Consider the following 27,997-nt stretch of genomic DNA (forward strand, 5'->3'; position numbering starts at 1 on the left):
TGTGTTACACCCAAGGGAGTCGTTAGACAATGAGAAAGACACCTGCCTTTAGAGGAAGCAACGTGTTGCACGGCAGCTGGCAAGTATGTGTGGAGTGAGCGTGCTCACTGTGAACATTCTAAGGGATTTGATCCCTGTTCCACCTAGGAAATCGCGTCTGCCCATGTGTTACCTCCTCCGGGAAGCCAAGCTTGACTCCACCCCAGATAGATTTGTCTGTCCATCCTGTCATGAGGCCTTGTTAATAACCCTGTGGTGGAACTTATCACACTGTAATGCAATCCTTGATTTACTCATCTGCATGAGGCAGGGGCTCATCTTACGCATTTCTGTAGTCCTAGCACCGACCTGGGGCACCTAATTAATGTTTGAGGATGACTGATACTGTCATAGCTGCGAACATCCCTTAACTCTAACCACAGTCCTGTACTTTGGGACCTTATTTAGGGGTCTGCTGAATATAGCCATGAGCCTCATTGAGGTGTGCGTAGAGCGTGTTTTCTGGAAAAAGAAACAGACAGTGAGCCTTCCCAGGTATCCCAGTGCTCAACCTGGAGGACGTAACATGTATGCATCTGATAGCGAAGATAGAAGATGCCTCAGAGAACATCTGGTCCAATCCTCTTGTTTTAAATATGGGAAACTGAGGAACTAAGAGAAGGGGCTGATTAAGGTCCCTGAGCGAGTGGTGGCAGACAAGGATGTGCCCACCAACGTCCGGGCCAGAACTCTTGCCATTACATCATTTTGCCTCCAACTCTGGGAATTCACACTGCCAACGTTTCCAAGTTGACCCCCGGATGCCAGGTCAAAGCTGAGCCCGTTCTGCGGATGCAGAGGAGTAGTAGAACCCCACACCCAACTTTGTCCTCCCTTCTCAGATCCTATGGGTTTCTAACCAAAAAAGCTGTGTTGGAGAGCAAAACAGAGCTACACCTGAGAAGCACAGGTGAGGCCCTGTGCCACTAGCTTCCTGAACGGGGGAGGCTGGGAGGGTCAGGGATCAGACTCCCCTCCAACTTCAGTCACCTGTCCACAGTCCCCAGTCTTGTGAAACACCTGTAAGGGACTCATCCTGCTGATAAAGCACAGAGCCACCTACCCAGCCCCTGTGATATCGAAGGATCTGAACCCCCAGAATTATTGCCAAGATGCCCCCAGGGAAAATACCAGCAGCCAGCGCGCTCCCAGTCTAACCTGAGCAACCAGTAAGGGCAGCTGCTTGGGCCGAATGTGGGTGGAAATAGGGGTTGAAGTGACATATATTTGAAAACACGTATTCTGCCGCTGTCTTCTTTGAGGTGTAGGGGTTCCTGTTGATTTCTTCACGAGATTTTTGCATTATTTGTCTCTAATCCACCCTGGGGTTCCTTAGAATGTTTACCTAGACATGAAAAGGGTGTTGGTTGAGATTTGGAAATTTTTTTTTTTACTCATGTGAAAGAAGCAGTTTTGAAAATACTTTTCCAATCGTGGGGTATCCTCACCAGTGACTTTTCACATTGTAGATCGTGTTTATCAGTTGTGATCAGTATCAATACTGCTCAGAAAGACATTTTATCAAAAGGAGTTCAAAATGAGGCAGAAAAGGAGTAGTGAAGTCAAATAAACACAGCCCTTGCTTCAACAGTTACCTGGAAGAGAGCAGGGGGGTTGATACGTTGAGATGAAAACCTTATGTGCTTTGTGGACCAGTTAAAAAGGTAGTTGTTCTCCCCTGAAGCAGATTTTATTTTACTTTTTTAAAAGGCAACAAAGCATATGGGTAAAAAGTACCTGTAATGTTTAGAAATGATTCTGATCCTCTCATATATTTTGAGGCCTCAGATTCATCACTTATATATAATTATGCTTTTCATTTGGTACCAGTGGTGGGTTGAAAAACAGCCCCCAAAGCTGTCCATGTTAAATCCCTGGAATCTACGAATGTGACCTTATTTGGAAAAAAGGTCTTTGCAGATGTAATTAAGTTAAGGATCTGGAGATGAAGAGATGATCCTGATTACTCGGGTGGGTCCTAAATTCGATGACAAGCATCCTCCATAAGAGACACGCAGGGGGAACTTTGAAGCAGACCAAAGGGGAGGAGGCAATGTGACCACAGAGGCACAGATTGAGGTGATGTGGCCACGAGTCAAAAATATGGAGAGCCACCAGAAGCTGGAAGAGGCAAAGAAGGAATTCTCCACCCCCCCCCCCCCCTCCACCGAGCCTCCAAGGCGGAGTGTGGCCCAGCCAACCTCTTGATGTTGGACTTCGGGCCTCCAGCACTGTGACAGAATGCATTTGGGTCGTTTTAAGCTGCCCAGGTTGTGGTGACTTCTTACAGCGGACCTCGGAAATTAATGCAGTGCTTGTAAAAAACTCTTACTGAGGCCTCAAGGAAATGTCTATTATCTTGACTTGTCCGATATCTAATCTCCTTTCTTCTGTTAATAGCCCCTGAATTTCCTTTCTGACATTGTCCCTTCTGCCACTCTCAGCCCATGGGGGTTGGATGGGCTGGCCTCGCCCCACGCCAGCCCTACTGGGGGGCAGGAACTGTGGCATGGATGTGGTGAATCTGACTCTCTGTTCCCCTGGCCATAGTGATTGGTTCAGGAGAGGACACACGACTCAGACCAAATCAATGAGATTTACTTTTTTTTTTTTTTATTTATTTTGAGGGGGGGAGTGCAGGAGGGGCAGAGAGAGAAAGAGAGAGAGGAAGAGAGAGAGAATCCCAAGCAAGCTCCACACTGTCAGCGCAGAGCCCGATGTGGGCACTTGAAATTACGAACTGTGAGATCATGACCTGAGCCGAAACCAAGAGTCGGATGCTTAACCGACTGAGCCTTCCAAGTGCCCCAGTGAAATTTACTTTTTTTAAAGGACCCAGAATTCTCTTTTTCTCTTGGATTTGAAGCTGGCAATTGTCGTTGGGAGCTCCTGGGATCTTCGGGTGGGAGAGGCCGCTGAAAGGGAAACCAATACAGGAAAAAGTGGAACCAGAGATAAGGAGAGCCCGGGTCCTCCTTATATCCCATGAGCCCTCGGACCCAGCTCACCAGAGGACGCACTACCTCTGGGATTTCAACCTGTAGGTGCCCTTACTTGCTTCAGCCAGTTTGAATTGGGTTTCTGCCCCTAACAACCAAAAAGTCCTGACCAATACAAAGGTCACAGTGTCTCGTGTTTCTTTTCCTTTGGTGTAAACAATGTGTTTTTTTTGGGGGGAAAGCCAATGAGATAACCACCTGCATTTTTTGTGATGCCCAGAACGAGAACGCTTCTCTTTCAAGAAAACCACAATTTTAGATCAAGAAAAGATCTGAGCGATCATCTCATCCGAAGCCTGCATTTTCCTCTTGGAGGACACAGGGAAACTCAGGAAGAACCCAGAATTGTGGCAATTCCACAGCAGAATTCCACAACTCGGGTCTCCTGGAAACCCAGTCTGCAGCAGAAAGCTAGATTTCAAGACATTTACTTTATCGTGTAAACGTATTTGGCCAAGAGACTTACATAGTCACAAGAAGATTATAACAGATTCCTCTGCTCTATAAAGAATAACAACGATGGTAGTCTTTATTGAATGCTGGTATTTAATAGTTATGTTCGCCTCTAAATGAGGTGGAGAGCCAGTGGAGGGTTCCCTGTAGGGGTGCCATGATCTTCACAGTTCAATGTTTGGGGTTTTTTAATTTGTTTTTTATTTTGTTCTATTTTAAATTTTTTTTTTCAACGTTTATTTATTTTTGGGACAGAGAGAGACAGAGCATGAACGGGGAAGGGGCAGAGAGAGAGGGAGACACAGAATCGGAAACAGGCTCCAGGCTCTGAGCCATCAGCCCAGAGCCCGACGCGGGGCTCGAACTCACGGACCGCGAGATCGTGACCTGGCTGAAGTCGGACGCTTAACCGACGGCGCCACCCAGGCGCCCCAATTTTGTTCTATTTTAGAGAGAGAGAGCATGCGAACCGGGGAGAGGGGCGGAGGGAGAGAGAGAAAGAATCCTAAGCAGGCTCCACGCTCAGCGCGGAGCCCAACGCAGGGCTCGATCCCATGACCCTAGAATCACGACCTGAGCCAAAATCAAGAGTCAGACGCTTGGCTGACTGAGCCACCCAGGTGCCCCCTTCCTGGCTTAACATTTTCTCGAGGATCATTCTGGCTGCTGTTTGGACAGGGTAGAAGCAGAGTCCAGCTAGGAGACTACTGCAAGATACAGGGATGGCTGGGGGTAGAAACGGTGAGAAATGGTGACTTTTTCTGGGTATCTGTTGAAGGAAGAGCTGACAGATTTTTCTGGTAGATTAGACTGTAACTGGGCTGTGAGGGGAAGGGAGGAGTCAGGATGACTCCGAGGTATTTGGGCTGAGCAGCTGGAGGACTGAGTTGCCATAGACTGAGACCAGAGCAGGCTGCAGGAGAGACAGGTGTGGCAGGGGAGAGTGGGGAGACGCAGGTTCGGTTCCAAGCATGTTACGCTGGAGATGCCTGGGAGATACCCAAGTAGAGATGCCAAGGAGGTGACTGGCCGTACGAGGTGAGAGTCTGTCTCAGGAGTAGAGATACACATGCGGTGTTGCCCAGTGATTGGATGGTGGGAAAGCCACAAGGCTGGTTGAGGTCACAAAGGAAGTGAGTGTGGGGAGGGAGGAGGCGGGAGATCAGGAGCTGAGAACCGGGCACTCCGACCCTGAAAGGTCAAGTTAGTGAGAAGGAATCCGCAAAGGCAACTGGAAAACACGAGGCTAGTGAGGTAGGAGGACAAGAGGGAGCGGTGTCCTGAAGGGAAAAGCCTTGAGCGCAGTCACGCCCCTCGTAAGGAGAAGGAATGTGCGGATGGATGCTGCTAGTGTTCTAGAAGGGCTGAGGTTCGGGTGGGTTCTGTCTGAGCAGGAAGCGACTTGCACTCCTGCGCCAAAGGGTGGGGAGACAGCTCGGGTTATTTTTAAGTTGGTCTGACAACGGGCCTGGGGAAGATGATCGTTTGGCTAATGAGCCCTTGCCCGCCGGTGAGGAGTTCGCCCGAAATGTGCCCCCCTCAGCTCCCATCTCCAAGGCGCCGCTCTGGCTTCTCCTGGGAAGGACGCCAGCCCAAGATGGCTGGCTGATTTCTCCTGCCAGGGCCGCGTCGTGGCGAGGAGCACTGGCACTGGCAGCTCCCCAGAGAGGGGAGGGGAGGAACGAAAGCGGCAGGCCTCCGCTCCGGGCAAGGAGATGTGGGCTGGGTGGAGCCGGGAGGACCGGGCCCATAGTCAACCTGCTGAGGTTTCCTCTCCGGGTCCCTTCTTTTTTTTTTTTTTTTTTTTTTTTTTTTAATTTTTTTTTTCAACGTTTTTTATTTATTTTTGGGACAGAGAGAGACAGAGCATGAACGGGGGAGGGGCAGAGAGAGAGGGAGACACAGAATCGGAAACAGGCTCCAGGCTCCAAGCCATCAGCCCAGAGCCTGACGCGGGGCTCGAACTCACGGACTGCGAGATCGTGACCTGGCTGAAGTCAGACGCTTAACCGACTGCGCCACCCAGGCACCCCTCCGGGTCCCTTCTTGAATCCACGGTTCAGGCAATGCTCTTGCCGCGCCCCCTTTAAACGTCTGACCGGGGGGGGGGGGGGGGGGGGGGGGGGGGGTTTCTAGAAAATGGCAGCTGGTGCTGACTTGGGCATTTCCTGGAACTAACACAGCACTTTGGCTCAGTTTAGCTCAATAAATGCATAAGGCACCATTATGCGCCTATCTCTATGTGAAAATGGCTCCAGCCTTCAGCCAACCGGTTTCTTCCCCTCTGGGCTCTGCCAGCCCCCACTGTGCTGGTCTACACTCATCAGAGACTTTGGCCCCTGGCTTAGCACCTTCCTCGCCATGCCTTGGCTCCCCCTCATTCGGGGTGATTTCAGTACTAATGTGAGTGAACTGACCAATGTCCTAACCCCACAATACCTTACTATTCTCACCTCCGGGAACACTCACCTCCACGCCGTTAAATGATTCACACCCAAGACCATGCCTTAACCTTTCCGACCGCCCAGATTCACTCCAACTTGGAAAACATGAACTCCAACATCCCGCTTTCTGATCACAGTTTGGGTCCTCCTAACACCCTCGTTCCTCTCTTCTCCCTTCCCACCTGTTCCTGGCTTTCCTACAGGACCTCTGGGCTTCTCAGATTTCCTCCAAATCTATCAGTGAAAGCCTCACGTCACTTCCTGCGCCATTCAGCCCAAACTCACAGCCTCTCACAACATCCCCCACTAGCCAAAACCCTTATCCATTTGTCCTCAGCCGTATACACACTGCAAAACTACCCTCCGGATCAATCTGTCCACCTTTTCTGCTCCCGTGCCCAGAAAAGCTACAATATCCCCACTCTCCCTCCTTCTACTTCAGGTTGCTTAAAGAAGTGATGTCTGCGCTCAGAGTGCCTGATTCTTTGCCTCCCAGTTACACACAGTCTGGTGTCTGTCCCCACAGCTCCTTGAAAACGGCTGAAACTCTTCTGGCAAAGGTAAGCACTTACTTCCAGGTCGCTAAGTCCCACAGGTGCTTCTTGGCCCTGCCTCCTCCCTGCCCTGGGTACCCCTGTCTGCTTCTCTACTCTGTGCCCCAGCCATCCCGAACCCCCTACAATGGCCTGCACCTTTGTGCCCTAGCCTCCTCGGCCTGGAGAACCCTTCTCTGCCTTTTCGGTCTCCTTCAAGGTGCAGCCCAGGGGGGAACCGTCTACACTTGCCTGACGTCCTGTGCTTGTCACTATTTTAGTACTCATCCCTGTACAGGAATGGACTTTCCTGTCACCCCACAAGACTGGAACTCCTTGGGAGCAGCGACTGCCTTTTGGGGGCATGTATTTATTTATTTTGAAAGAGACAGACAGAGACAGTGTATGCACTGTATGTTTGCAGAGAGAGGGAGAGAGAAAATCTCAAGCAGGCTCGGCGCTGTCAGCGCAGAGCCCAACTCAGGGCTCAGTCCCGCAAACCGTGAGATCATGATCTGAGCCGAAATCAAGAGTTGGATGCTTAGCCCACTGAGCCACCCAGGTGTCCCCCCCCTTTTTTTAAGTTTTTATTTTAATCACCCCGTGTTCATCAAGACAAGTGCACTCCTTAATCCCTATCACCTGTCTCACTTATCCCCCCCTCCACCTCCCCTCTGGTAACCATCAGTTGGTTCTCTATAGCTCTCTATAGTCTGTTTCTTGGTTTATCTCTCTTTTATTTTCAGGGACTGTATTTTAAATCTGCTTTTTGGTCTTCATTTTTCCCAGTAGCATTTGGCCACTCCCACCTTCAGGAAGCTCTTTTTTTCTCTAGGCCTGCACGACACCCCATTCTCCTGGGTTACCTCCCACTTCAATGGCTGTTCCTTCTTAATATCTTGGGTAACTGCTTCTCCTCTGCTTAACATCAGAATGTTGAGAGAATCCAAACTTCACCCTCGACCTGGATCTCCCCCTGGGCCATCTCCCCCATTGTGTTAAATTCCATCTACGGGCTGCTGGCTTCCAGATTTTTATCTGAATCTGACCTCTCCCTTGGGCTTCAGATGCATATATCCCATTGCCTAATCACTCACAGGGATGTTTAATAAATATCTCAAACTTAATGTGGTCAAAACAGGACTCTTGATCTCTGGCTTCAGATCTGTTCTCCCCAAGTACTCTTTATCTCAATATGTGGCACACTCAGTAATCACCGCATTGCTTGCCCCAAAAGCCTAGGACTAGGGTGACCACTTGTCCTGGTTTGCCCGGGGCCGGTCCTCGTTTTAGCCCTGAAAACCTTGTTCCAGGAAACTCCTCAATCTCAAGCGAGCCGGGATGTTTGGTCATCTCACTTGGGAATCACCCAAGATCTCCTTCTTTTCTTCGCATTCTACATCCAATCAACTGGATGTCCATCCAGATATACCCTCTTTCCACCTCCACCGCCACCTCGTCCAAGCCTCCATCATGTCCCACACAGACCGTCCCAATAGCCTCTCCATCTGGTGTCCCTCCTCCCTTGCTTGGCCCGCTGCGTTTTTCACACAAGAGCCAGAGGATCTTTACACAGAGAAAAACACACCACTAAGGGCTTGAATACCTACTAGTTCAAGCACTCCAACTACACTTCGAACAAATCCAAATTTCCTTCCTGCAGGCTCTGCATGATCTGGCCCTCGCCTCTCATCCACTGACATTTCCTAGTTCACTCCCTTCTTCCCATCCCTCCCTTCCCCCCATCACCTTATGACTCACTCCTTCCTACCATTCAGGTATGAGGCCAAAGTTACCCTCATGACTGTATCCAGAGTCATTCCCCAAGTTTCTCCCTATCGGATCTCTCTCTCTTCCATTATCTTCAAGGCATAGCTCACCACCTGACGTTACCCTGTTCATTCTTTTGTTTGTGTATCAACTCCCCCATCTAAGATGTAAGCTTCAGAGCAGAGCCCTTGCCAGCGTTGTTCACATCCCTGTTCTCAGCACTTGGCTCGGCACACAGCAAGTGCTCAGTAAATCCTTGCTAAACATATGAATATTCAGCTGAGTACAGGGTCTCTCACTGTGGTCATAAAAGATAAGAATGAACAAATTAATGCGAAAGATTTCTTAAAGATAAGAAAAGATAAGAATGAACAAATTAATGCGAGTCAAGCAAGCTCTAGGCTAAGATCTGGGCCCACCTTCATAACTAAGCCATGGTGCTTTAGGAGTTTATGACTTGCTAAGAGAAAGATATGTAAATCAAATTTTAAACTAAATAGTCATAACAATTATGAATATGCTGGGGAGTAAGAAATGTCATAACTGGGTGCCTGGGTGCCTCAGTTGGTTAAGCGTCCAACTTCGGCTCAGGTCACGATCTTGCAGTTCGTGCGTTCGAGCCCCGTGTCGGGCTCTGTGCTGGCAGCTCGGGGCCTGGAACCTGCTTCTGATTCTGTGTCTCCCCTTCTCTCTCTGCCCCTTCCCTGCTCACACTCTGTCTCTCTTTCTCTCAAAAGTAAACATTTAAAAAAAATGTCATAACCTTTTCCTTTTTTTTTTTTTAAGTTTATTTATTTACTTTTGGGGGAGGGGCAGAGAGAGAGGGAGTGATAGAATCCCAAGCAGACTCCACACTGTCAGCACAGAGCCCGATGTGGGGCTTGAACTCACGAACCAGTGAGATCATGACCTGAGCCGAAACCAAGAGTCGGACGCTCAACTGACTGAGCCACCCGGGTGCGCCCCCGCTTTTATTTATTTATTTATTTTTTAGTATGTGTGCTGCCAAAGCGAGCACTTTTTTATTTTTTCATGTTTATTTATTTTTGAGACACAGAGAGACAGAGCATGAATGGGGGAGGGTCAGAGAGAGAGGGAGACACAGAATCCGAAGCAGGCTCCGAGCCATCAGCACAGAGCCCGACGCGGGGCTCGAACTCAGGGACCGTGAGATCATGACCTGAGCCGAAGTCGGCCGCTTAACCGACTGAGCCACCCAGGCGCCCTCCCCCCCCCCTTTTATTTTTAACTAAGCTTTATGCTTCACGTGGGGCTTGAACACAATCCATCTACCAATGACCCATGAAGTAATCCGAAAGAACCAGTTTGGCCATGTCACCGCCTTTATGTAGCATGAAACAGACCAAATCTCTTAGCATGGCCTTCAAAATACTCTATCATTTAGAGTAACAACTTTATTCTCCGCTACATTTTCCATCCCATAGAACTCATACCCAGCTTGCCTGACCTATTAGCCGTTCCCCAACATGTTTCCATATTCTTCCATTTTCACATTTTCTCTAAAGCTGTTTTTCCTACTTGAAATATCCTTTGCCTCCTTACCCATTAACTGCCCCCTTTCCCCAACATTTACCCAATTAAGAGTACTTATTTTTTCCAAGTCTAGCTCTATTTCCATCTCGTCTATGAAGACTGCCTGAGAGGGATGAGGCAGGGACTCGGGAAGCAGGCTGGGTTTACCTGCCCATTTTTTGCCATTCTTCCTAGTTGTGTCATCTTGGGTAGGTCATGATGCTTTGGGTCCTTCATCTGTAAATTGGGAGATAGATAAAATACATCACGTAATTTACAGCAGAAAGAAGGAAATGGATTACAAATCAGAAATTACTGGACCAGAGGGGCACCTGGGTGGCTCAGTCCGTTGAGCATCCGACTCCTGATTTCAGCTCAGGTCATGATCCCAGTGTCATGGGATTGAGCCCCATGTCGGGCTTTGTGCTGACAACACAGAGCCTGCTTGGATTCTCTGTCTTCCTCTCTCTCTCTGCCCTTCCCCTGCTCGTGCTCTCTCTCTCTCTTAAAAATAAATAAATATTTAGGGGCGCCTGGGTGGCTTGGTTGGTTAAGCATCCAACTTCAGCTCAGGCCATCATCTCGCAGTCCATGAGTTCAAGCCCCACGTCAGGCTCTGTGCTGACAGCTCAGAGCCTGGAGCCTGTTTTAGATTCTGTGTCTCCCTCTCTCTCTCTGCCCCTGCCCCACTTGCACTCTGTCTCTGTCTCTCTGTCTCTCTCTCTGTCAAAAATATATAAACGTGGGGCGCCTGGGTGGCTCAGTCGGTTGGGCGACCGACTTCAGCTCAGGTCACGATCTCGCGGTCCGTGAGTTTGAGCCCCGCGTCGGGCTCTGGGCTGACAGCTCAGAGCCTGGAGCCTGTTTCAGATTCTGTGTCTCCCTCTCTCTGACCCTCCCCCATTCATGCTCTGTCTCTCTCTGTCCCAAAAAATAAATAAACTTAAAAAAAAAAAAAAATATATATATATATATATATATATATATATATATATATAAACGTTAAAAAAAATGAAAAGGCCAGCCATAGACTGGGAGAAAATATTGGTAAAACATATACATGGTAAGGGATTTATATCTAAGTCCCAAATACACACACACACACACACACACACACACACACACACACACAATCTTGGTTAAAAACACACCAAAGATCTGAACACATACTTCACCAAGGAAGATATTTGCTGTTTCAAATCGACTTATGAAAAGATGTGCCATAACATTAAATGTCAAGAACATGCAAATTTATACCAGAATCAGATACCGCTGCAAATCCACTAGAAGAGCTAAACTTAAAAAGACTTACAATATCAAGCAGGGGTAAGGACATGGAAACATTGGATCTCTCATACGTTGCTGCCAAGTGGTACAGCCGCTTTGGAAAACTGGAAGTTGTTTCCTTATAAAATTAAACATATACTTACCATGTGATCCGGCAGTCTCACTCCTAAACTTATCCAAAAGGAATGGAAATGTATGGCCACAGAAACACTTGTATACACATGTTCACAGCAGCTTTATTCATTTATGCAGCCTTTATGCAGCTATTTATTCAATAGCCACAAATTGTAGACAAACCACCTGTCCCTCTACTAGTGATTGAATAAATAAATTGTGGTGTAATCGAACAAGTAATACTACTCAGCAACTGAAAGGGTGGACAACTGATATACCCAAGAGCATAAATGAATTTCAAAAGTATTACACTCAATTAAACAAGCCAGACACAAAGGGTACATACTGTATGTAAGATACAATTTTTGTGAAACTCTAGAAAAGGTAAAATAGTGATAAAAAGCAGGTCATTGGGGACGCCGGGGTGGCTCAGTTGGTTGGGCATCCCACACTTGATTTCAGCTCAGGTCGTGATCTCGTGGTTCATGGGTTCGAGCCCCGCGCCGGGCTCTGCACTGAAAGCTGGAGCCTGCTTGGGATTCTCTCTCTTCCCCCCTCTCTGCCATTCCCATGTGCTCTCTCTCCCAAAATAAATAAACAAAGCAAGAAAAAAAGAAAACAAGGCAGATCACTGGCTGCCAAAAGCTGGAGGTTGTTTGAATAGGAAATAGTATGCGGGAGGGGCACCTGGCTGGCCCAATCAGTCCAGCATGCAACTCCTGATCTCAGAGTCTGGAGTTCAAGCCCCACGTTGTGCGTGGACCTCACTTTAAAAAAAAAAGAGAGCATGGGGGAGCTTTTTGGGGTAGTGGAAATGCTCTTTATCTACCTAACGAGGAAGTGCCTTTCATAACACCAAACCTCATGCTCTCACTTGAAAGAATCACCTGATTTAAAACTGTAGGTGTAAATTCACCACTAGTAATACTAGCTTCTCAAGAACACCGCAATTACTATAAATAAGCATAATGTGTACGTGGAAGACAGACTTTCCACACATTTAATTGCTTTTCTGAAACACACGTGTCAATAAATTCCTGAACTGTGCGTGTTGGTAGGGGAGCCGGTCCACTGGGAGGCGGCGGCCATGGAAATTATCGCTTGAGTTGACGAAAAGTATGTTGTGCCCCTAAGACATCCGGGTTACTATGCTGCACCCCTGGAGGTAGACCGGGGCCAGCCCGTGGAGCCAATACCAACTTACCAAAGAGCGGTCCTGGATGTCCACCTGGCCTTGGCTACTAGCGTTAGGAGGGAATCGGGCAACAGCAGCCCGAAACCCCAGCCCAGCGGTTCTTGAGGATCCTTTCCACCTTCCGAGCTGGTCTCGTGGACAGCTCTGTGATCAGACACAGTGATTCTCCACGCCTCGAGCAATGTGCCACCCTCTCTCCTGTCACTGAGGATGACTGCCCTGGTTCACCAGCATGCAGTAGAAAGCAGAACGCTAAGCAAATAGCTGAGTGAGATGAAGCCCTGGACTGGAAAAACCCTAACCCGGAAAGTCGAGCCAAGATCCCACATCATCGGCCTCTTAGATTCCACCTCCAGTCTCCTACATTAGCCTCTCTCTGTGGAGCTCAGGAAGAATCGATTCACTTGTTCGCGTTCAAATACAAACCTTGGTACTCCCACAGGGAACCGCCTCCACTTCCGGGCACTCACCACCAAAAGGTGGAGTCACAATGGGCAGGCCTGGACCGGGCAGGGCAGTTCTCCGGCTCGGTTACACGCCGCGGGAATGGCCTCCAAGGGAGCAGTAGTGCATTGGTAACAGCAGGGATCCACCAGGCACTCTGAGATGGTGAGGAGCGCCATCTAGTGGAATCAACGGAGCATCTCTAGAAACCCCCAGCCGCAAGGGAAGAGAACAGATACCGTGGCGCCGCAATACAGGCTGTTAATTCTGGAAAAGAAAAGGACTCGGCCGATGCGCTCACATGTGAAAGTCAGCAGCTGACATGCACCGTATTAAGGACACTCGAATGAACTGATGTGGTATCCCCAGCCAGGTTGCCGTTTGCGATTCCATTCCACAAAGTTAAGAGCGTCCGGCGGCTTCCCTGGGAGGACCTTTCAGTTCCGTGATTCGACCTCATCTATGATCGGGGCACATTTGTTTGTAATCAGACCTGGCTGCGTCGATGAGACCTCAGCGAACGCTCTGTGAGAGGTGACTTTACCAAAGTGATTAACCTGGAGCACCTGGCTGGCTCGGCTGGAAGAGCGCGCGGCTCTTGACCTCGGGGTTGTGAGTTTGAGCCCCACGTTGGGTGTAGAGATTACTAAACACACACACACAGACAAACACACACACACACGCAAACAAAGGAAAGAAAAGAAAAAAGTGATTAACTCATTCAAGAGATTATAAATAAATAAATAAATAAATAAATAAATAAATAAATAAATAAATAAATAAAAGTGATTTACTCATTCAAATCTTTGTTGAATATCTATATGCTAGTCACAGTTCCAGGCCAGCGAGGGTGGCAAAAGACAAGAAAGAAGTGAAAATGTTAACAGGATGAGGTCAGACTGAACATAGTTTTTTTTAAAAAGGTGAAGTGAGGAATGGGGCACCTGGGTGGCTCCGTCAGTTAAGCGGCCAACTTCGGCTCAGGTCATGATCTCACCGTTCGTGAGTTCCAGCCCCAGGTCCGGCTCTGTGCTGACAGCTCAGAGGCTGGAGCCTGCTTCGGATTCTGTGTCTCCCTCTCTCTCTGCCCCTCTCCTGCTCAGGCTGCCTCTCTCTCTCTCTTAAAAATAAACAAACATTGAAAAAATAAATAAATAAAAAGATGAAGTGAGGGAAAGGGCAGGTTGTGGATAGGGCAGTGAGGAGTCTCTTGGAGGTGCTTTTGAGATGAAGGACTCATCTTCTCATGAAGAAACATTTTTAAAGACAACCATCCCAGAATATATATGCAGATGCGTTTTCAAAACTGTTTTGGGCCTGACTCCTCTCTGGTTTTTGCCTTCTGAGCCAATGCATGAACTCCACCAAGAAAAGCATGCTGGGGCACCCGGGTTAAGCGTCTGACTCTTGGTTTCCGATCAGGTCATGATCTTGCGGTATCGTGGGTTCAGGCCTTGTGGAGGGCTCTGCGCTGAGAGTGCTTGGGATTCTCTCTCTCCCTCTCACTCTTTACCCCTCCCCCACTCGCGCTGTCTCTCTCTCTTAAAATAAATAAGTTTTTAAAAATTAAAAAAAGAAAAGCATGCTTGGGGGCACCTGGCTATCTCAGTCGGTACAGCACGAGACTCTTCATCCCGAGGTTGTAAGTTCAAGCCTCATGTTGGGGGTAGATATTACTTAAAATCCTAGGGGCACCCGGGTGGCTCAGTCAGTTGAGCGTCTGACTCTTGATCTCGGCTCAGTCGTGATCTCACAGTTCGTGAGTTTGAGCCCCCCGTCAGGCTCTGCAGCTGCTAGCGTGGAGCCTGCTTGGAATTCTCTCTCTCTTCCTCTATCTCTGCCCCTCCCCTGCTCACGTTCCCGCTCTCTCAAAATAATAATAAACTTTTAAAAATAAAATCTTTTAAAAAAGAAACAGAAAAAAAAAACAGGTTTAACTCAAAATGGTATACTGCATACAGCTTTACTCTCACCTCTCTTTTCGACCCTGAACATCTTTGGGATATTTATGAAAATTAACCCAGTCTTTTTTTTTCAATTATTTATTTTTGAGAAAGACGGAAAGGGGGGGGCACAAGCAGGGGAGGGGCAGAGAGAGAGGGAGAGAGAATCCCAAGCAGGTTCCACACTGTCAGTGCAGAGCCCAGTGGGAGGCTCGAACCCACGAACCAGATCATGACCTGAGCCAAAATCTGAGAGTCCGACAATTCACTGACTGAACCCCCCCAGGCACCCCCAAAATTAATCCAGTCTTAAACCACATATATGGTAACCTATTATTTTGGTGGGAAAGTATGCAGCAAGCTCTGGAGAGAGTTAAGGCCCCCGTGAGCTCCTTTCTTCCTCTTGGGTAAACGGTGTCTTTAATGAGCACACACCTCTGGCAAACTGTGCTGTTCTTTTGCTGCGGAGGTCCTCATCCTTGTCTTCTAGGGAAGGATCTGCAAGAACAATGGTGAACAGATGGAGGAAAGAGTAAAAGATGAGAAGAACAAAACTTGCTAAATCACTCCCAAGTTCGTCCCTTGTAGTTCAGGTGTCTGGACCTTATGTCCTCATCAGATCCCTGGGGTATCTTCCCGATGGGTCAAGCAACCCGCTTTCTATACACCTAGCTTCCTCTGTCTTCCCTGGTGAGATTACAGAGCCGGCCGACGGTAAATCAGGGATGCAACTCAAATTATTACATAGTAACACAGACCCCTACCGACCCCCTGTATTCTCCATTCCATGCGTAAAATGGTTTCTTTAAATTCCCTGATGGCAAATTTATCACTAAAACATATTAATTGGAAGCAATATAAGTCTTGCTTAGTGAATCCTCAAAGTGAGCGAGGTTAGAAGAGATTGATGTATCCTATTTATTACCCCTATTGCTCTAGATATTGATATCACGCTACCTTTGTATTTTAAAGTCATAACTGACCGACACAAACAGTCTCTCTGGAGCAAATCCAGGGAGCAAAAGACTAATGTTTTCTATTGACCACAAAGCATTCAATGAAGTCCATAAGGAAAAGATCCTAATGACCAACACAGAAAGATTCCAAAACAACTAACATTCGTGTTATAATCAGTTAAATGAAGAAATATCAAAACCTCCTTATACATACAAAAGAAATGAAGTCTCTCAACTCAAAGGGTACCCTGGGCAGCATACTTATTTTTTAGAATGTACTAAGAATTCTTTTATATATCTCTATATTAGATACTTTTATAACATGTGTTTTGTGAGAAAAAAAGACAAACAAGATATTTCCACTTTTTTTTTTTTTTTTTTAAAGAGAGAGAACGGGAGAGGGACAGAGGGAGAGAGAGAATCCCAAGCAGGCTCCATGCTCACTCAGTGCAGAGCCCAACACAGGGCTTGATCCCAAAACTCTGGGCTCATGACCTGAGCCAAAATCAAGAGTTGGCAGCTCAACTGACTGAGCCCCCGAGAAACCCTCCATTTATTTTTAAAGGTACACAGAAGGGGGCGCCTGGCTGGCTCAGTCGGGAGAGCATGCGACACTTGATCTCAGGTTTGTGAGTTTGGGCCCCCTGTTGGGTGTAGAGATTAAAAATAAAATCTTTAGGGGCACCTGGGTGGCTCGGTCGCTTAAGCGTCCGACTTCGGCTCAGGTCACGATCTCACGGTCCGTGAGTTCGAGCCCCGCGTAGGGCTCTGGGCTGACAGCTCAGAGCCTGGAGCCTGTTTCAGATTCTGTGTCTCCCTCTCTCTGACCCTCCCCCGTTCGTGCTCTCTCTCTGTCTCAAAAATAAATAAATGTTAAAAAAAATAATAAAAATAAAATCTTTAAAAAATAAAAGATAAAAGGTACACAGAGAATCCAAAGAAGTCTCCAGATGAGACCACCAAATTCCTAAATCTGTAACCAGCAAAATTTGAGGTCAGTAATTAAATATTTGCCTTAAACTTTCTATTAAAGTAGAAAAAAAAAAACAGCACAATTTCTCCATATCAGGAGTCATAGCAATAAATCTGGTTTGATGTGAATATGGCTATTTCCATAAAACTTCCGGGAAGAGAGAGCCAAAAATGCTTCAATTAATCCCACGATGGTATAAAGTATAACCTGGGGCTATCAATTCAATTTGTACTAAATACTGATTGCTTGCAACTATTTTTTCCTCCCGGTTCAGAACTATATCTTTAATAAATTTTCTTCATCAGCTAGGAAGATCCAAATACCCAAATTAAGAATGCTATTAGGCCTTAATCCATTAATAGGCTTGTTATAACCCAAATGCTGTCTTTTTTTCAGGGTAAGAAGTTTGATTTTTCTGATGCTGCCGTCACATTTATGCAACATTGTAAATGGGAGAATGTCATGATTTACAGTATCATGGTTATCATTAATAATAATGGACAAACTAAAGAAACATTAAGATTTCCCTGCTACTTAACTGGTGCAGCCAGTCTGGAAAACAATATGGGAGTTCCTCAAAAAGTTAAAAAACAGAACTGGGCGGGGGCATCTGGGTGGTTCAGTCGATTAAGTGTCTGAGTCTCGATTTCAGCTCAGATCATGATCTCACGATTCATGAGTCTGAGCCCCACATCAGGCTTTGCCCTGACAGTGTGAAGGCTGCTTGGGATTCTCTCTTCCTCTCTCTCTGCCCGGGCCGCCCCCCCTCTCTCACAAAAAATAACCTAATTTAAAAAATCAAAAAATAGAACTATCCTGGGGTGCCTGGGTAGCTCAGTAGGTTGAGCATCCGACTTCAGCTCATGATCTCACAGTTCATGAGTTCAAGCCCCACATGAGGCTCTGTGCTGACAGCTTGGAGCCTGGAGCCTGCTTATGATTCTGTGTCTCCCTCTCTCTCTCTGCCCCTCCCCCACTTGCTCTCTCTCAAAAATAAATATTAAATAAAATAGAACTACCCACAACCCAGCAGTTGCACTACTATGTATTTATCCAAAGGATACAAACATGATGATTTGAAGGGGCACGTGCCCTGATGTTCATAGTAGCGTTATCAACAATAGCCAAACTATGGAAAGAGCCCACGTCTATTGGCTGATGAATGGATAAAGAGGTGGCATATATATATATATATATATATATATATATATATATATACACACACACACACACACAATGGGATATTACTCAGTCATCAAAAGAAATGAAACCTGGCCATTTGCAATGATGTGGATGGAGCTAGTGTGTTATGCTAAGTGAAGTCAATCAGAGAAAAACAAATACCATGATTTCACTCATGTGGAATTTAAGAAATAAAACAGATGAACATAGGGGAAGGGAAGAAAATATAAGACAAAAACAGAGACAAACCATAAGACTCTTCACTATAGAGAACAAACTGAGGGTTGCTGGAGGGGAGATGGATGGGGGGATGGGCTAAATGGGTGAGGGGTATTAAGGAGGACACTTGCGGGGTGCCTGGGTGGCTCAGTCGGTTGAGCATCGGGCTTTGGCTCAGGTCACGATCCCACAGTTCGTGGGTTCGAGCCCCGCGATGGGCTCTGTGCTGACAGCTCAGAGCCTGGAGCCTGCGTCGGATTCTGTGTCTGCCTCTCTCTCTGCCCCTCCCCTGCTCGCACTCTGTCTGTGTCTCAAAAATAAATAAATGTAAAAAAAAAAAAAAAAAAAAAAGGACACTTGTGATGAGCACTGGGTGTATGTAAGTGATAAATTACTGGGTTCTACTCCTGAAACCAATACTATACTGTGGTAACTAACTTGAATTTAAACTTAAAAAAAAAAAAATTTCCCTGTACCTAAGAGAAACACTATGCTAAGCCGAGCATGTGAATTTGACTGCTTCTGTGAAATACCCCATTTTACTGTTTTCTTTGCAGAAGTGGATGCCTGGGCCAATTTTGGAATCAAATCCCCAGTCTCTAAGAAGGGCATTTCATACTCTAAGAACCAAATTCCCCTATTAAAACTTGATTTGCAATCCTACTCATCCCCTTAAAATTCCTCCCCTTCAACAAGCTGAGGTGCAATTTACATGTCACATAACCTTTTTAAAGTACAGAAATTTGTCCAGCCCCTCTAAGTTTATAGTGCTTTCACACAAGTACCCGAGTTAATCCTGAAAATTCTGCTCAGTAAGTCCAAAGCTAATGTAAAATACTAGGAAACATACAGTATCAATTTGAACCAAAATATCATGTAACATCTAATAATTGCAAATATATTTATTACAATTTACAGATTAGTTAAAGTTATATACACAAATATAATTTTAGCTATAAAATCCCAACAAACTGGTTACATTTAAATCACTGCATCTGTAGAAGCCGATTTAGAGTCTCCTCGTCCCCTAAATTCACCTTCCTTAAATTATAAAAAAATAAAATCTGACAGTTTTGATTTCAAGTTAAAGATGAAGAGGCGCTGTTATCACAATTCAAACACTCAGAAAAGGAAATTTTACCTGTCTGTACAAAGCCTTTCACATGCTACATTGATACTTAAAGCACCATTGCAAGACTTTAAACGTGCACAATGTTCAGTGACAGCTTCCAGGTTTGACTTTGTTCTAACAACTAGGATTGGGATGAAATGACAAGAATTTTTTTCTCCTTCAGCCCCACTTAAAAATAGCCCCTTCTGTCCTTTTCATCACTGTCCGATCGCTTCTTTTAAAGGAGGGTGGTAAGTGGGAGAACTCTTCCCCAAGCTTTTACTCATTTGGTAGTGAGGTCGGAATCCCCAGGGAACAAGGTTCCAAAATCCAATACGTGTCAAGCTATGCCATTATTTTCACATAAGCGAGAGGTGCAAGATTTCAGGCGGAGCCTGTGAAATAACCAGTAGGCTGCAGGCTGGTTTTAAAAGAACGCCTAGACGCTTTCCATAAGCTTTGTTCAAGGCAAATGGTGCCTTCTTTCCATCTGACACAGCGGTGCTTGAAACCAGCCTGTTTCCACTGTGCTCCAGCAGGACTCTGCAAGTGCAGCCCCTACAACGGCCTCAAGTGGAGGCGCACAGCGCCCGGGGGGTAAGGGCTCTGCAAAAATGAGACCGGCTTTGATGATGGCGTACTCGCCGTGTATTCACCTGTGAGTGTGTATGTTATCACTGGAGGCAATGCTTAGAGCAGACTGGATGGAAGTAATGACCAGGTAGATTATAAACTGAGGTAGTAACTCTGCCAGCACTTCTGATGAAAAATTTGTTTCCACACTGAAACAAATTGAAACTGAAGAGGTCACCTGTCTACTCATGTGTTCCATCACCTGCCACAGGAGGCACGTGGGGTAAAGAGGGACCAATAGGAGGAGATCAACATTACCTCGGCCTAACAGATGTGCACCATGTAGAGCCAACCAAGCAAACCAAGGACAATCAGTCACTGCAAAAACTTCAATTCAAAAGTGAACTTTGGGCTAAAAATATTAAGACTTTCGAGTTAAGTCTATAGTACCATCCTGGAAGTATAGGCCTTGTCTTACTTCTCTCAGTAACAGAACACAATAAACTTGGATATCGCCTGAAGTCTGTATTTTGTTGCAAACTGGAAAATTCAGAATTGCCCATTTCCAAGTTTACAGTGTCCCCCTGACAGGTTTTAAAAGTGACGGTGCTGAGACGTGAGATTAATAACACTGGTTTTCTGTTGAGAGCATACACAACAGAACCAAATTGCTCTGAGAGGTCTCCTAGCTCCTTCCTAGGACAATTCTTGGCTTTTCAATTTAAAAAATAAATGCCTATGATGCAATCATTGCTTTCCAGAGTCTTTTACAACAATTTCTACCTGTTGCAACATGCAAAGAACCATTGAATTGGGAACGACAGTAACATGTACAGAACCCTCTCCGAGACGGTTTGCACAGAAGTTAAACGTGTTAGACATTACAATTTGGCAGAAAGATACAATTTTCCCAAACACCAGAAGAGTCCTACACATGGAAGTTTTGTGGCGGTTCCTAAAAGTGTCTTAGGTAGAACTTCACCTAGAAACAATGACCCACCACACAACTTTCAACCAGAGTCATTTTTAGTAGAGGGAAAAAAAAGTTGACACAAGATAATTTAAGCTGGTAGCATACACAAGATTATTTTCTCAGCTTTTAAGTTAGAAGGGCCACATCACTGAGATAAAAATAGAGAGAACATAAAAGCCTCTTAATTTTAGAATGTCAGGGAGGAAGAGCCCAGCGTTTTCAGACAGGTAAACATAATTTAAATTAGAATGGAAAATGGGCTTTGCACCCTATAAATATTGTTTCCCAAGAAAATAAGTTTTGGAAATGCAAAATTACACCTTAAACGGTCCCCTATTTCACCTTGGCAAGCACAGAACATTCAAAAACACATCCAACTAAGTCAAAAAAGGGAGGATTAGAAACCACATCATCTCATCCTTCATTACCAGGGCTCGGCTTCAAACCTGGACATTTCTGAGTGGGATTGGTTGCAAAAAAAAAAAAATTAGACTAGGTCACTGGGTCCAAGTTGCATATCCTCTAAAAAAAAGGACAGCTGCCAAATTTTGTTTTTAAAAGAAACCTCTCAAATAAGAGGTAGTGTATGCTCGAGTTAGAGGCTGTCAAACCATCTTAACATTGCTCGAAAGCAGTAAGTCCTTTGAAGCATGTTTCCTGGAGTCTATTGAACATTCTTTCTCTGTGCTCAACTGTCAAGCAATATCCAATAGCATCTTCTGTTTCTTGAATTCGTTTCTGGAACCTGCACCCATCCCGTGCAAATTCTTCCCATGGTCCTTTGCGGTCCTCATCACCACTTATATAATACTCAGTAACTTCTTCAAGGAAGGTTACCTATAAAGACAAAGACTATTTTTAATTGTGCTCTAGGATCTTACAATCATTGAGGTAATTAACCAAACCTTTATGCTACTAATTCTTTCGGAATATCAAACAACCAAGTACCTCAGAGGAATATTTGGTTTCAACTGTAACAGAAGTTTAAAAGAAAAAGAAGAAAGCAGCAGTAGTTCTGACTGATTAGATGGCCTCTCAATAAATAGTGAGCAAATGGCCACTTGCACCTACATGGATGGAACTGGAGGGTATTATGCTAAGCGATATTAGTCAGAGAAAGACAAATATCATAGGACTTCAACTCATAGGAGGAATTTAAGAGACAAAACAGATGAACGTTAAGGGAAGGGAAGCAAAAATCATATACAAACAGCGAGGGGGACGAAACAGAAGAGACTCTTAAAAATGGAGAACAAACCCAGGGTTACTGGAGGGGTGGTTGGAGGGGGGATGGTCTAAATGAGGAAGGGGCACTAAGGAATCTACTCCTGAAATCATTGTTGCACTACATGCTGATTTGGATGTAAATTTAAAAATTAATTAATTAATTAATTTTTTTTTAAAGTGAGCAAATGCCATCTTAATTTCCTTCACACATACACATACATTCCTGCCCCCATCTGTCATCGTGTTGTTCTACCTCCCTCCTCTTGGTTTTGGTGTTAAGAAAATGAATCCAGATGGGGAACTGTAAGTCTCCTGATGTTATCCTTGTTTTTTTTTTTTTTTCCAATCCTTAGGGAAGTATAGTTCTGTGACACTTTTCTTCCAAAATGACAAATGTTTCCCCCAGAACTTTTCAGAAATATTTGAAACAGTTATTCGTCAATGTCAGTCGATGCTTTTCTTACGGCACCAAAAGCTTTAACAAGACCTTCACTATTTCTATTCTTTTTCCTTTTAAATAAAATTTCATTTTTTCGGTGCTTTCCAACTTTTGCATCATGAACATGTAGTGTTACTCTTATACTATTACTTTTGTAATCAGACTATTAAAAAGGTTACTTAGTCAATAAAATACAGCAAAATTAACATATTTTAAGGCTATGTTGCTAAGAGACTTTGTGGTTGAGATAAAAACCCTTTTCATTCCTCCTTAATATGCTATCATTACATACACATGAAATTGTAAATATTATAGTATACATGATTTCACGTAATGAGTGACAGTCCCTTTTTAACCCCTACTTAATTTCTAATATAGAAGTTTCTTTCGGACGGAGCGAAGTACAAAAGTAAATACTTGCTCTAAAATATGTTCAATAGTTACATCAGCTAATCCCACCGTGGCCTACTCCTTTCTCCTTTCCTTCCCTTTACATCAGGCCAAGGAATGCCCTCGAGGACAATTAGCAAGCATGTAACATCTTACTAGATATTGCATTCTAGAGTTACTCACTCATGGTGTCCACTAAATAATAACAACAACAGGGATAGAGTGTTTACCATATGCCAAGCTCCCTTCAGAGCACTTCACAATTTCTACCTCATTTAATCCTCATAGGACATGTACGATTATCACCTCCATTGTATAGAGAAGGAAAGAAAGGCAAGGAGGTTAATGGGCTTGTTTCAAATGACACAGCTTCCAGGAGGTGTAGCAAACAGACTGCACACCAAGTGCGGCCCCACAATCTGCACCGTTAGTGCCGTGGCACAGGCGTTTCAAACTCCCATAGCTCAACGTTTCGTTTTAAGAATTAAGCACTATCAGGGGTGCCCGGGTGGCTCAGTCGGTTAAGTGTCCGACTTCAGCCTGGGTCGTGATCTCGCGGTGAGTTCGAGCCCCGCGTCGGGCTCTGTGCTGACAGCTCAGAGCCTGGAGCCTGCTTCGGATTCTGTGTCTCCCTCTCTTTCTGCCCCTCCCCTACTCATGCTCTGTCTCTCCCTGTCTCAGAAATAAATAAACGTTAAAAAAAAAATAAAAAAAAAAAAAAGAATTATACCCATATATCTGAATACCCATACCCATATACCCATATATCACAATACCCATATATCTGAAGAATGTCAAGTACTAAAAGGCTGCCCGAATAATTTTACTATGTTTTGGACATAATCCTTTATAAATGTTGCTTCCACTTCATAGTCAGTAGTCTCCCAGCTACTTGACTCATCTCATTTTTACTCAATGAGTAAGCGAAAATGAGACATGAGACTGGCCTGAGGTCCCTGAACTGTACAGCTACCATTTAAAGGCAAGGGGATGAATTAGGAGTGTTATTTACTCATCTCATTTAAATCATGCAATAACTCATACAATAGATGCAATTATTACTCCCATCAGATAAATGAGTCAATCAAGGCCATGAGAGGTCAAGTTACTTTGCAGGTCTGGCTGTCTTCCCAAATCTCTTGGTCCTAACAGCTCAGCAGGAGGGAACACAAGTCTCCAGATACCAAATGTGCATTCTGCTGCCCCACTTTGCTTTTTAATCTAGTCACGAAATAGGTCATTTTGTCAGGGGCCCATTTAAAATATAGAGAAAAGATCTTTTATGACGACATTTACAGAAGAGTGAACGAATTTTTTAACGTGACTTATTTTACTTCTACAGGCGAGACATACGTTATCACCATTTAGAGAAATTTTCTACCCAGGAAGAGTTTCAAAAGATTAATTCAGCTGGCTATTTGGAGCCAATAGATTATGGCCCTGTCCGCTTGAAACTCTGATGCGGCAGAATCAGAGGGCACCAATAATTTCCCCTTCTTTCTCTTTCCAAATAAGTGTACAGGAAACTAAAGAAACTTTCCCTCTACAATAAAAGACACCCTGTGCGCTTAGAGGGATTCCTCTCCAATTAATAACTTTAGCTGAATAAACAATAGAGGGAAAATACAAAGCAATTCAAAGGGCTTCCCAAAATAAGATTAACTTGATAATGTGTTCAAAGAATAAAATGTTCCATGAAGTTTTTGAGACTAGTTTAGGAAGCAACTACTCAAGTTAAGCCTAGTAAGTGACCATCATTGTTACACATGATTATTAACCAGTAACTGGCCAATGAGAACTAATAACTAATAACTAATTGCACTCTTAGGAAAAGGCAATACTATTTCCTGGTTTTGGGGTTTTTTACTGTCAAAGTCACGTACATGTCAAAAAGTCTTTCATATTGAAACTAGTATTTTCTTTCATGGCAAACAACCAGACAAATCTGGCCTGCTACTTGGTACCATCATCCCTCTGGGTCCTAATGGACAGTAATGAAGACACTGTTATCCCGTAAATAAAATATTAAGGTCTGCAAATGACGTACCACATTTAAAAACTCTATGGCTACAACAGGACCTGACCAACCTCCCGAAAAATTTAAATTGTGTAACACAAGGTTTAATTTTTCTGTTCCGTAAAAAAGAGTGGAAAGTTGAAGTTTGCATGCAAATAGCCCAGAGCTACAAACCCAAATGAAAAGGGCACTTTCCGGGGCGCCTGGATGGCTCAGTCGGTTAAGCATCTTACTTCGGCTCAGGTCATGATCTCACACTCCGTGAGATCGAGCCCCACGTCGGGCTCTGTGCTGACAGCTCAGAGCCTCGAGCCTGCTTTGGATTCTGTGTCTCCCTCTCTCTGACCCTCCCTCGTTCATGCTCTTTCTCTGTCTCAAAAATAAATAACCATTAACAACAACAAAGGGCACTTTCCTGCTAACGTCTATATCCCAGTGTCTTCCATCTGGACAGGAACAACATTCTACAAGAGGGAAGAAGGGGGGGTGGAGGTGGGAGGGTGTCATTTCTTAATCTGAGTATATAAGCTTAGAGTCCTTCTGCGCAAAAAATATGCACGACTATGCCTCCAGAAAAGTCATCCTATTGTATTTAACCGCATCAAAACAGTACAAATTAACAGGCACATTAGAAGAAAGACACAAACCTTTTTCCTCTTGATACGCGTGTGTCTTTGTCCAGAAAGAACCCCACCCTGTCCCAAGTCTGGACCTTCGGTTTCTCGGCTCCCTAACAGGTGCACCTCACAAGAAAGTAAGGTGTGATACTCCGAAATGGCCGCAGCGGGCTCAGACGGCCTCTCTGGGTCGCAACAGCCTTTCCAAATTTTCCCTGATGTTTGAAAAGGAGCCTTAAAATTTAAAAGGTTGTAGGGGTCATCAGAATTACAGAAAGAATTCCACAGTTTGAGATTCTCTGCTTCATCTGCACTAGATTCCCAGTCCTCTTCCTCCCCAGAACTCTGGTCAGGAGACTCGGGAAGGCTTCCGGTCTGGGGAGAATTCTCTAGATCAGACTTGTCAGACAAATCCTTCTCGGAGTCAGAAGGGGCTCCAGGAACAATTCTGGCAGCAGTCTGAATTGTTGCCGTAAAGTTTTGGGGATTATACGGATCTACGCTATAGAAAGAGTTCCAAAGCTGAAGCCCTTCAGAGTCTTGTTCAAGGTCTGATTCTGAGAATGAGCTATCACTATCAAAACCATCATCCTCAGCCTCCTCATCCCAACCCTCACCTTCGGAATCAGAACTTGTTTCCGGGTCACTGGATGCGCCTCCTAAAATGTAATCTATCAACCTGTTGCTACAGGCTGGTCTCGAGGATAAGGGAATGTCATCCTCTAGGTCTGAGGAGTCAACTACACTTATTTGGTCCTCGCCAGGCTCCTTTTCCACCGGTACCTCACGAGATGGACAGCCTTCTGAAGGCCCCGGTTTCTCCACAGCAAGCGGGTCCTCTGTGGTCACCAACGCGACTTCCTCCTCGGTTCCCGGTTTCTGGGCGGTTCCGGGAACGGCTCCAGCAGAGGGAACACACTGTGTCGGACTGTCTCCGCCGGGTTGCGGATCCATCCGGAGCAAGCTGTGCTCCTCCTCCAGACTGTGGTAGCCATGATCTTGGTCTGGGCTGGGTAACGCTTGCCCCTTGCTGGCCTGCTGGAGGAATTCCAGCCGTTTCATGCGAAGATGGTGGATTTCGGGCAGGCCCTCTCTAGAAAGGGGCGGACATCCCCGCCACGAAGCGCAAGTGATCTCTGCCTTCAGTGGCTGGGGAGGGTCATGGGCCTCAGTCACACAGCTGCTCTCGGGGCTGAGGGTCTGGAAATCAACTAGCTCGCCACTTCCCACGCCGCTCTGATAGCCGAGCCCCACCCGGGGCAGGGAGTCCAGATAGGAGGGGTTCAACAAATAGGAGACCACGCTGAAACTGCCTACACGCTTAACGTTTGGAGGCCCGGAGGGCAAAGAGCCAAGTTCCCGGTCCGAGCAAAGATGGCCTTGAAGGCCACTCGGCAACAGCTCCACTCCCCACAGCTGGTGCTCTAACAGAAAAGCGTGTGCCGCGGGGTCCAGGGCTCCAGCCTTGGCTTTGAGTTCCGATGTTAGATCTAAAGACGAGCACTGCCAGTGGATCCCCTCCTCCAGCCAATTGAGGGGGCTGGCACCAGAGTCGTCCGAGGGGTCGAGCCGCAGCGAACTCAAAGATTTCTGCGCGGGGGGCGCGGCTGGGTCCTCCCGAGCCTTCAGGGCCCTCAGGGCGCTGGACCCTCCAGCGAAATCTAGCCATCTGGTCGGAACCATCTCTCCGAAAAGCTGGCTCCAAACCAGCAGCTTCTGAAGCAGGCTGGGGAGTGGCGCGAAGAGCTGGGAAAACAGCTTCACCCAGTAGCTGGTCCGAGGCTGGGGGGAAGCAGCAAGTCTGGGGTCCCCGGAGTGTTCCGGGGCAGGAGGCGTGGGCAACTTGGAGGTGCCGGGCTGCGGGCGCCGAGGGAAGAAGAAGGGCAGCCGGATCCGGGAGCCCGGCCGAGAGGCTGGCCGTGGCCGAGACCCGTCTGCTGCCGGCTCCATCTCCTTGTTCTTGGCAGTCTTCTCAGGGCTGAAGGTCGGACGGGATTCGGAGAGGCCTAAACAGTCTTGGCCGGAGTCGGGGCCCCAGGCCGATCCCCGGGCCAGCAGAAGAACCACAGCGGGAAGCGGCTTCCGCCGCGGGCGGCAGACCACAGTCCGGAACGGCAGGCGCAGGACGTAGCGGCCGAGACGACATTCATCCTGGCGGGAAGAAGGTGTCCTAGTCCGCCCGAGGCCTCTCCACCATAGATAGAGCCCTCCCGCGGCGACGGCAGCGACTGTCCAGAAGAGACGGACCGTTAAAAAGCCCCTCGGCAGCGCGACCCCGGAAGGGCTGGGCAAGAGGACGCGGGTGGAAGCGAAGCCCAAAATGGCCGCGGGGCCAGCGCGGAGCAGGACACCCCCAGGCGAGAGGACGAGACGAAGGAGGGCGGCTGGCTACGCCACCAGCCCCGCGTCGCCCAACGTCACTCGCACAGCCTCGGCGGGAGGGCTTTTCCCCACTCCGGCGTGCGGCCCCTGATTGGTCTCCGGCCGTTCCCTGTCGGCTTCCTTACTCTCGGCGGACCCAGCCCGCCCGCCGGAGGTTGCATCAGCCGGGCCTAGGCTGTACGCG

At 46.4% G+C, this 27,997-nt stretch overlaps 1 protein-coding gene and 1 long non-coding RNA gene across 12 annotated transcripts; one reads left to right on the top strand and one right to left on the bottom strand.

The window, feature by feature from the left end:
* Window positions 1–2,868: 2,868 nt before the first annotated feature.
* On the bottom strand, window positions 2,869–27,986 carry PPP1R15B (protein phosphatase 1 regulatory subunit 15B). 10 transcript variants are annotated; one of them, XR_006591499.1, is made up of 5 exons: window positions 26,049–27,986; window positions 15,190–15,252; window positions 13,140–13,457; window positions 9,940–10,008; window positions 2,869–2,954 (listed from the first exon to the last, which is right to left on the bottom strand). XR_006591499.1 is itself a non-coding variant. In XM_023248108.2 (4 exons), exons 1-3 carry the CDS (start codon window positions 27,379–27,381, stop codon window positions 9,986–9,988), a joined length of 1,419 nt encoding a protein of 472 aa, XP_023103876.1. In that variant the 5' UTR covers window positions 27,382–27,983; the 3' UTR covers window positions 2,869–2,954; window positions 9,940–9,985. The 10 variants fall into 10 exon arrangements, 5 of the variants coding, with proteins under 5 accessions (XP_023103876.1, XP_023103875.2, XP_019677636.1 ...); XR_006591497.1 differs by having other exon boundaries at window positions 12,794–13,457; XR_006591495.1 differs by having other exon boundaries at window positions 12,377–13,457.
* On the top strand, window positions 4,031–8,557 carry LOC111558432. 2 transcript variants are annotated; one of them, XR_006591500.1, is made up of 3 exons: window positions 4,031–4,745; window positions 6,378–6,495; window positions 7,258–8,557. It is a non-coding gene; the product is annotated as an uncharacterized LOC111558432 (long non-coding RNA). The 2 variants fall into 2 exon arrangements; XR_002739343.2 differs by having other exon boundaries at window positions 7,304–8,557.
* Window positions 27,987–27,997: the final 11 nt, after the last annotated feature.

This window comes from Felis catus, chromosome F1 (genome assembly GCF_018350175.1).
Source record: "Felis catus isolate Fca126 chromosome F1, F.catus_Fca126_mat1.0, whole genome shotgun sequence".
In the NCBI taxonomy this organism is placed as follows: domain Eukaryota; kingdom Metazoa; phylum Chordata; class Mammalia; order Carnivora; family Felidae; genus Felis; species Felis catus.